Here is a 10393-nt window from a genome sequence, read left to right as displayed (position 1 = left end):
CAAATTGAACAACTTAGCAACATCTGCCTTAGGTATTTGTACCCTCCTACACTTGAAACTATTCCCTACTCTACACAGCTGTGGACATATTTACACTGCACAATGAAAAAAGTACCAGCCACTAGGCAGAGCCTGCAAATAATGGGTTTCACTCATTGCAGTTACTCTCCACGGAAGTTTTTAATAAAAGGCGAAAGACTTGTACGTTATGAAGAGAAACCAGAGTAGACGTAAACTTGATGAGCANATTATTTTCTAAAAACTTTATTCTAAATCTGACTCCTTTCTCTCCAGCAGGCCTGAGAGTAAGAAGACCTTGAGTTTCATCAGGACAACAATGATAACAGTTCCTCAGCAGCTGTTCTAAGAGACTGCCAACACAATAACTAACCAAATACTGAATAATAATGATGTTTAATGTATGCATCTGACTTCCTGCTCACACCCCTGGAGGTGTGAGCAGGAAGTTAAGGATGTTAGAACTTAACCAACTTTTGTTTATGCCGACAGAAAGGCCTCACATGACAAGACACCAACTCTCAATCTCTGTTTAAACCATATGACTGCAATTATCAGAAAATATAAACTACAAGACTGGATCTAACAATCAGTTAATCAGTCACAAAACTTTCTTCACCTTTGTTGAAAACAGGATCAGAAAGACAGATTTGTTTTGACCTTTTTTGTTGTTTTACGAGATGTTGAAATGTCTTAAAGTGTCATGTTGTTYGATGTCAGATTGTCTGCAGAGCTGAAACATGTAGATACAGTATGAACACCGCTCAGACTGAGTGTTTTCACAACATGTAAACACATGTACAATAGTTTGCCTTCAGGCCTCCCTTGAAAAGGAGACCTGAGATCTCAATAGCACTTGTCTGGTTAAATAACGGTAAATAAAATAAATAAACAATAAATAAATAATAAAAACAGGAGGCAGGCATGAATCCATATTGACCATGATGCCCTACTGACTTCATGCACTGTTAGGGTTGATGTATTTGATCCAGGGAACAAGCAGCAGCACATTGCAAATAAAAGGAAACACTGATGAACTAAATGACAAACACCTGGGAGGAAGATGAAGATCAGGTGGGCGGGGCAGAGCTACAGAGAGAGAAACACTGACGAACTGAACACAAGAAAGTTCAATAAAACTCAGTCACAACCGTACATGTGTCAGTATCAGTTCAAGACATATTTTCTAAACATAATGTTGATTTCAGTTTTAAACCCTGTCTGGCTTCAGTGTCTGAAGTTTGACTTTACAAACATTTACAGAAAAAGGAACCTGTTAGTTCTCTAAAGTTGTGCAGTCAGGTTTTTCATCACAGCTTTTAGACTTCATCAGTTTATCTGCAGCTTCAGTTGAAACTGCAGATTAAAGATGGATGAAGACAGTAATTATTCYACTCTGGTTTTCCWAAACAGATCTGCAGCTCAGGCAGGCGAGTGTCTCCTGYTTCCTTTAAATAAAGCATCTAGTTTATGTTATGTTTAGGTCTATGTTYAACTTTTTATTTAAAGGCAATTGAGTTGCAAATTTAGAAATCAGTTTTTACTTGCAGTTATTAAAAGGATGTTGTTTTTGAAGTTTAAGGCTTGTTAAATAGTTTTGTATGAGGATCAATTAGTTGCACATTTTATGTTTAATTTAAGATTTGCCAGCTGATCCAGAATATCCACATATTGGCTGAGAAATGTTTAACAGTTCTAATAAATGGTAAAGACAGATAAGGAGTATTTTCAGCTTGTTGCTTCATTTCAAAATAAAAAGCTTCACAGGAGCATCCTGGTCAGATGCAGGTTCAGATATAAACACTGAACTAAACAAGCAGGTCAGATAATTATTTAACTAGCTCTGATTAAACAACAATGTCAGATTCGACGTGCTAAAAATAGCATCCATGCTAACTCTGTAAACTGAAATCCTTTGTGGCTCCTCCCCCAGTTTACCCACCCGGACACTGGTGGGTCTTGGAGAGGAGTCGATGTCTCTTTGTTGAGCTGGAGGCGATGGGTCAGACCTACAACCACCCGGGGGTGACCGGTGCGGCTGAGTCTGACGTGTCTCCTCCAGGAGACATCAGGCGGGAGCCTTGAGCTCGACCTCCAGCTGCCCTCCTTCTGATAGTCGCTCCCTTCGTGAACCCCGGCTTCCGTGTCGGCGTAGTAGCTCAGGACGCCTCACTTTGCCGGTCACTATCGTTTCTCTGGCAGCCGCTCCCTCGTAGGATGTGCACTTCTTGTTGTGGCCGAGATGAGATTTAGTGACCTGTACAATAGGTCTTAAGGGAACTGTTAGAGGGGAGTTATCCTATCTCCCCTCTGGTTAATAACCATTAAAAATGAACTTTATTGTGATCTATGACCTCCTTTTATTACCTTTCGCTTCAAAGCAACCAAACTCTTTAATGTGTTATTACCTTGTCGCCTTACCGTAACAGAACTCTCTTGTAATCAGAGAAAAACCTTAAAGGACAACTTAGAAATTCAATGTCCAGTCAGATAATTTGTCTTTATGATGCTGTAAGCAGTTTAATAGGAATTTGCAAGAAATGCCACATTTGATTATACAGATTAAAAATATTGATTAATAATTGATGGTGAAAAAAATAAAAAGCTCTAACTTGCTGAACTATATTTCTAATTAAGTGGTGTGGCATTTTCTGGTAATTTGGAGAGGGCAGGACAGGTCAGAGCAGTCGGTTTTACCCCCATGAGGTGCATCAGATTGTTGCCTGAAAAGATCTTCTCAGAGTTGGGCTTGGTCCAATTCGGTCTTCGGTCCTTAGACTCGCCGGAGGGAAATCTGTCAGCTTGTCCCAGATGAGATGATCTTCGGATCTGCTTGCTCCTCTGCTCTTGATGTCTTGCTGCTTTGCTGCTCTTCTTCCGGTCGATGGCACGAAGACCTTTTACTGCTGGACTGCTTGGCCTTTTATACTCTCTTTGGGCTGGCTCGTCCCCCTCCTCCCTTGATGTGGAAGGGTGGGGACTTCCATCGCGTGTTTCTCTGTACTTTCCAGGGTGAGACAATCCTGTTGATTTTTCTGCTTAGGACTGTTAGGGACTTATTCTGTGTTGAGTTAAAGCCCACACCTCTGTTTTTCATCATCACAGGAATACGCCCTGCTTTTACCAGAAACAACACACACACACACCCAACCTTTCTTACTGTTTAAGACATACTTTGGTTCTTTTCTATCCTAATCACCATTTACATTTAAAAACACAGTAATCATAACACATTAGTTAATCATGTATTGCAATTAAGCATAATCATTATTTAGGTTACTTATGTATTTTTGCCAGCATTAAAATCGATTAACTTCAAATTATTTCACTTCCTCCCTGTCGTCTCATCCTCTTTTCTTCTCGGGTTTCACCTCTCTTTCTGTGGCTCCTGTTTCTTTCACATTCCCTCTTCTGTAGGAGGTCAAGTGAAGACTCCCTAGGTCTGACTCCAATACCATTGATGACCTGAGATGTCGGGTCTCTTGACAAAACAAACAGCTGAATGAGACGTCACGTGTTTTACTGGGCATGCAGGTCACATCAGTGCTGTGTAGAGTTCCCACTGGAGTCTGATGCAGGTCACATTTAAAATGTAATGTAAACATTCACACCAAAAGATCAGATTTTTTTCCAAAAAATCAGAATTGAGCATTAAGACCTGCAGTGTGAACGTAGCCAGAGTGGATCTAGAGATATATGGTGGGTGCCAAGAGAGGACCTGTGGTACTGTATGAGGAAGTCAGGAGCCACAGAAAAGTATGTGAGGGTGATGCAGGACATGTATGAAGACAGTGAGACAGTGGTGAGGTGTGCAGTCGGATTGACAAATGGGTTTAAGGTGAGAGTAGGATTAGATCAGGGATTAGCTCTGAGCCCCTTCTTGTTTGCAATGGTGATGGACAGGTTGACAGATGAGGTCAGGCAGGAGGCTCCATGGACCATGATGCTTGCAGATTGTAATCTGTGGTGAGAGTAGAGAGCAGGTGGAAGAGCACCTGGAAAGGTGGAGGTTTGCATTGGAGACAAGAGGAATGAAAGTCAGTAGAGACCAGACAGRATCCATGTGTGTGAATGAGAGGGAGGCAGGTGGAGAGGTGAAGATGCAAGGAGTAGAGATCAGAAAGGTGGAAGACTTCAAATATCTGAGGTCAACCATCCAGAGCAATGGACAGTGCAGAAAAGAGGTGAAGAAGAGGGTGCAGGCAGGGTGGAGTGGGTGGAGACGAGTGTCGGGGCTGTTGTGTGACAGAAGGATAGCACCAAGAGTGAAAGGGAAGGTTTACAGACCACAGTGAGGCCTGCCATGATGTACAGTTTAGWGACAGAGACAGTGTCTAAAAGACAGGAGGCTGAGCTGGAGGTGGCACAGATGAAGGTGCTGAGATTTTCATTGGGAGTGACGAGGATGGACAAGATGAGAAATGATCAGATCAGAGGGACTGTGAAGGTGGAGCAGTTTAGAGATAAAGATAGAGAAGCCAGGTTGAGATGGTTGGACATGTGTTCAGGAGGGATACTGGATATATTGGACAAAGGATGTTGGAGATGGAGCTGCCAGGCAGAAGAAAAAGAGGAAGACTGCAGAGAAGATTCATGGATGTAGTGAAGGAGAACATGGAGATGGTTGGTATAACAGAGGAGACAGATGATCTGCTGTGGCCACCCCAAAGGGAGCAGCTGAAAGACAAAGAAGAAAGATTCATTTCTTTAAAAAACAATAGAAATTTTATGTGACCTATCACATCGAAACGAGGATTAAGTCTAAAAGTGGTATGTGGAGATGTAGGCAAATATAGTGTTTTGACTAAAATGTTAACAAAAATTGCATTTTGTTAAAATATAATGAATAAATGCTTTATAAATGTATCATTTGAATAAACTGTCTGAAATTTAAACATAAAAAAATTTGAAGCACTCTTTGAGCAGTAGCAAAAAAAAATTGATTTTGAGGAAAAACGCCTTAAAATTTTGAGATTTTCTCTGTGAGTTAGCAAAGCTGTTTCTTTTTTTAGCTGGGAAATCTCAATATTCAAACATAATATGAGGTTTCTTCTTTATTAGGACATCAACAATTCCTCAATAAAATGACATAAAATTAGGATTCAGACCAAATATTTGTGTATTATTGTAACCAACAAGACAAAATAAGTCATACATATGGATTTAATTATGACATCAGAATGATCCAGGTGTCAAAATGTAGCTTTTAAAGCCAAGAATCAGAAAATGTAATTAGGTCATTTCGACCAAATTTGACTTAATCCTTATTTCGATTTGATGGCTCACATATATACAAATACAAAATACAGATTTAGTGAAAGACAGCAGAAGAAGAAAAAAATCTTATATTATTAGCCCTTTTTTGAGTAAAGAAATTCAACAAAGTAGTCTTCAAATAACAGAAACAAAACAAACAAAAAAGAAAAACAAAGGTTTGACTCCTTGAGTAACAATTTGCTTAAATATACATTTATCTTTTGTCAAGAGGGCCAGCTGTTCAGGATGCTCATAATGGTGGAATCGAACCTAGAGTGTTTTTTCCTCCACAGAAACGGGGCCAGGAGAGGAGAAGGAAACATCATAAGAAAGGAGGAGGTCAAGAGGCAAAAAGGTTGAGACGACAGCAGGAGGGAGTATAATGAGACAATGTAATCAACTTTAAAAGAGTGTATTTAACCTAACCGATGAGTATTATAACTGTGTTTCTCTTGATTAATGTGCTGTGATTATTGATGATTTATAAACWTGTGATATCTGTTTTTAAATGTTAAGATGGTGATTAGGGCAGACCAGGGTATAATGCTCTTTCTGTAAGGTCAGCTGTGTGGACGTGTGGCTTTTCATGTGCAGGCTTGTTGAACATCATGTGAGTGAAACATTGCTTCACTTCTAACTGTCAAAAGACTTATAGTTCCCCATCTAATGTCACGCGAAACCTTGTGCAACTGGACCTTCTCAGAAGTACTGAGGATTGCTTCATAGTGGAAGAGTACCGTGAAAGACACATGACACATGATCGCCCCAGGCCTGGGGGGGGAAACAAGCTCACACAGACAAAGATAAAAAGCCCGAACTGGACCACAGCCGGTGTCTTCGCGTCGTCAGCTGAGAGAGAGGCAGCTCAAGAAGCAGCAGGACATCAAAGCAGCAAATCAGTGACCGGATCTGAAGTTCAGTCTCTCATTTGGGCCAAAAGCTGATCAATTCTCCTCAACTGGACTCAAAAGGACCGAAGACCAAGATTTGGAACCAAGGCCCATCACAGAGAGAGATCTTATCAGGCCACGTCCGGACCTCATGGGGGTAAAACTGACTGCTTTATCCTGTCTTCTAAAGAAATTAACAGAATATGCCACATTTCTTAATCAGGAAGATAGCCCAGCATTTTAGAGTGTTTTATTTTATTCACCATCTATTATTACTCAATCAATTACTAATCAATGTTATTAATTTGTATAATCAGTTGTGGCAATCTTTGCAAATTCTATTAAACTGCTTGCAAGTTCCATAAAGACAAATTAATTGACTGGACATTGATWTTTTTTGGTTTTTAACATTTTCTCTGATTACTGCAGAGTACTGTTGATTTAAAGTAACAAGATAACTACCTATTTTATAAAAGGTGTGGTTACTTTTAAGCGATTAGTAATAAGGAGGAGGTCAGGATTGTAATATAAAGTTCACTTTGTATGGTTTATTAGCCACAGAGGGGGGATAAAATAACTCCTTTCTGTAAAAACAGTTCCCTTGAGACCTTTTTTACTGGTCACAAAATCCCATCTCGACCACACCAAGAAGTGCACATCCTACGAGAGAGCGYTGCCCGAAGAAACGACAGTGCCCAGCAGATCTCTCAGGCGGCCCTGGGCTACCAYGCCTGCATTGAAGCTGGGGTTCACGAAGGGAGCGACTGTCGGAAGGTGGGCAGTTGAAGGTCGAGCACAAAGCTCTCGCATGATGCCTCGAGGAGAAGATGGTCAGACTCAGCAGCAGCAGCAGTCACCACCGGCCACACCTCAGTCCCTTGGCTGACAGTCACTCTCGAGTGACTGTAGGCCTGACCCACAGTGCTGCCCCGCACTTCCCCCCCCTTGTGACTGTGAGACTGAAAGTGCTGCCCCGCACTTCCCCCCCCCCCTTTCTTGACTGAGAGTCTGACCCACCGTCCAGATCCACAAGGAGGCATCGACTCCTCTCCAAGACCCACCAGTGTCCGGGCGGGTAAACTGGGGGAGGAGCCACAAAGGAGAAGATGGCGCCCAACTTGGGGCGTGGCCTAAGTTAGGACCGCCCCCTGAGAAGGAAGTCGGGCCCAAGAAGTGGCCCAACTTGACTACAAGAGCAGAAAGTGTGAATCGACTGCTCAGTGTGCTAAAAGAGAGCCACAAGCACACATCCCTCACGACACCACTCGGGGAGTGGTAGAGGGAAAGGTCCCTGGGGAAAAAGCTGCTGTAATGAGCACAGCACGCTCAGGGTAAGTAGCCCCAATCGTCGAGACCCCATCCCTGACCTGTAACGCGAACAGAAGGCTTTGAGGATCGACAACTCCAATCAAGACAAAGGAAGGCATAATGGCTGAAGCAGTCAGGCCTAAAGAAGAGGGGACCTCACAAGAAATGGTCCCCAGCCCAGACACCAAACCCCTCCCGCCATGCATAGTTATGCTTTATGGCAGGGGGACCACAGACTGGCACCCCGATGCTAAGGCGCTCCTCTGGTCACACTCCACTAAACCAGACATAACCCAAGCCCTGGCTGAGATAGGAACCCACATGACCACAAATACATACTTCTTTGCGCCAGCAATGGTAGATGGGGTGATTTTGGCAGTATTAAAACACCCCATAGAGACCAAGAAGAAGGACCAAAAGAAGGAATGGGTCAGTTGGTGGTTGCAAACAGCAAAAGGATGGAAGGCCGAGGTGGTGAAACTGGTGAGCCCATCGGCAGAATATGACTCCCTGGTGAAATTGGTGGCCAGAGAACAGTCTATTGACTGTATGATGTCTGATCCAGCCGCAAAACCTGAGAAGAAATACCAGTGTCTGGAAAAGCCACTGGATCAACTCAGGCAGTTGAAACAGACACAGAAGTGGAGGATCAGCAAAGAGAAAGATGATGAGGTGAGTATAATCGGGGATCCTGAAACCAACACTGACCACGAAGAACCAGTCCAAGAGACTGAAGATGAAGATGAAAAAGGAGAACAAAATGATGTTGATTCTGTTGATGAAGAATCATCTGACAGTAATGACGAGGATGATAATGAAAGAACCCCCATTCGCCAACAGATTGAAGAACTAACTATGGGGATACAAGAGATAAAAGAATATCTGGGCCGAACCCCTAAGCCCGGACAAAATTCTGATGGAAAACAGAGTGTTGGGGTAAATCCGGCTAACAGCGATGAATCAAAAATTGCTGGACACCAAACTGTGGTAAGAAGCCTGGCTAATCAGTTTGAACAGGTCACCGTCAAAGATGACAGAAAGCCACGAAAGTGTGACCGCAAACAGAACCACATAGAACCCGAAACACTGAGACAAGCCCCATTAGACCCTCTCCCCGAATAAACCCTGAAGATCAAAATGCAGAACGGCATAGTCCTGCACCAAGTTGTGGGTGACCCATGGGCCATCCCAAGTGATGGGCTGCTGATATTCACTGACCAAAATTATAAATGTCACAATACAAAATTCAGAAAAGCCCTGATACGGACTGCTGGATATGAATACCAGAAAGAAGTAAAAGAAATAAGGGCAACCCACAAAAAAGATCCCGACCGACCCCAGATGACAAGTGGAGCCGACTTGGTCCACTATGGCATCATTCACGTCCCAGTAGCGGCGTATAAAAAAGATAATGACATGGAAAACTATGTCCGGCTGATGATGAAAAGGTTGGAACGAGGTTTGTACCACACAGTACATCAAGGACTGAGGAGAGTCGTCATCAGCACCTGTGGTCTGAGGTCAGGAGATCTCCCATGGGACATGGCAGAGAAGGTGGCCGTGAGAGGCTCRGCATGYTTTGCTCAGAACCTCAACGTAGCCACAGACTTAAAGGAAATTGTTGTGGTCACGGCAGAAAGATTGAAAAGTGAAAGGCTGAATCTGGCCATGCCACTGATACCCTTAAAAACTGATCCCCCAAAAGCAGAAGGTAAGAAGGCCCCCATTAAACACCCCCCACCCAGAAGGACTGAACGAGGTCCAGAAGCCCCAGTTGCAGGAGGTGACAGAGCACTGGAAGGACCTGTGTGCAGCACACAAAACAAAAGAACGCAGAGAAACAAAAATTGGTCGGAGGAAGAAAGACAGGACCTGATTCAACACTTTAAAAGATGTGGCGACAGCTGCGGTAATGAGAGCTCTGATGAGGAAGAGCCTGAGAACCCCCCCCAGCTCATGGAGCGCCCACAAACCCCACTACCTCACGAAACTTCAGAGGATGAAAACGACGAGTCTAGCATGGGATCTGCAGCAGCACAAGGTCTAGGCACCCCTAAACAACTGAGGATCGGACAAAGAAAAGGGGAAAAAAGGCAGGTAGAACTGGTGGACGTCCTCCGGGTGTCTGAGAGACTGGCACGAGAGCCCCGGTGGGGACCGATCCAGACCAGTGATGGAAGAAAGACCTATGTGCCTGAAGCAGACCAAAGAGATTTCCCAATACCCACGGTGTGGGCTGAAAAGACAGAAGAACAGCTGGAAATAAARGTAAGAGCCAAGGTGGGGGAATGGGCCAACATAATAATGATGCCGTCTTATCCCACTGTAGCTGCACATACACGGTTGACAGCCAATTTCAGACAAGCATATGTGGCTATTGCCCATGATGTAATGCTGAAAAAAATGAAGAAAGCAGCCAATAAGTTTGTGAAAAACATGGCACGACAAGAAGAAGACGGGATGCTCTCAGATGAGCCAGCACAGCCTGTAAGTGCCCTAGGTCAAAGGGCCTCAGCAGGTGTGATGGAATGGAAATCTATTAAAGAAGTGGATACCAACGCAGATGAGTTTCGTGAGTATAAAAAAATAAAGACTCTGTTGAGAGAGCCAAATGCTGGTGAAGGGAGAGAGAGCTATCTGAAAGACGTTTGGCCCCTAGTGGTGAACTCCACTACATGTGAGGCTGTAAAACGCCTGTGGCTGAGTCACGTTACTGGCCATCCCATCGATAAAAAAGACTCAGCCCAAGACTACTATGAGAAATTTGTGCCTGAAGATGAAAATGATGAAGATGCTCACATTGATAGAGCTCGATCCAGGCTGGAGCAAGGACAAAAATTAACCCCCATCTGGCATCAACTGAAACAGAACGTTGCTCCCACCAGGTATGTAAAAGCCCTCAGGATGGTGACAAAAGGGCG

General features: G+C 43.6%; 1 protein-coding gene across 1 annotated transcript; it reads left to right on the top strand.

The window, feature by feature from the left end:
* Positions 1-8813: 8813 nt before the first annotated feature.
* LOC106535983 (uncharacterized) lies at positions 8814-10393 on the top strand (the record flags this gene model as incomplete). Its single annotated transcript, XM_014033140.1, is given in 1 exon segment — positions 8814-10393. A coding segment is annotated over 1 exon segment (1580 nt), but the record flags the coding sequence as incomplete, so codon positions are not given.

This window comes from Austrofundulus limnaeus, unplaced genomic scaffold, assembly GCF_001266775.1.
Source record: "Austrofundulus limnaeus strain Quisiro unplaced genomic scaffold, Austrofundulus_limnaeus-1.0 Scaffold1644, whole genome shotgun sequence".
Classification (NCBI taxonomy): domain Eukaryota; kingdom Metazoa; phylum Chordata; class Actinopteri; order Cyprinodontiformes; family Rivulidae; genus Austrofundulus; species Austrofundulus limnaeus.
The sequence above is the reverse complement of the archived record's forward strand: the minus strand, read 5'-3'. Positions and strand labels throughout refer to the sequence as shown.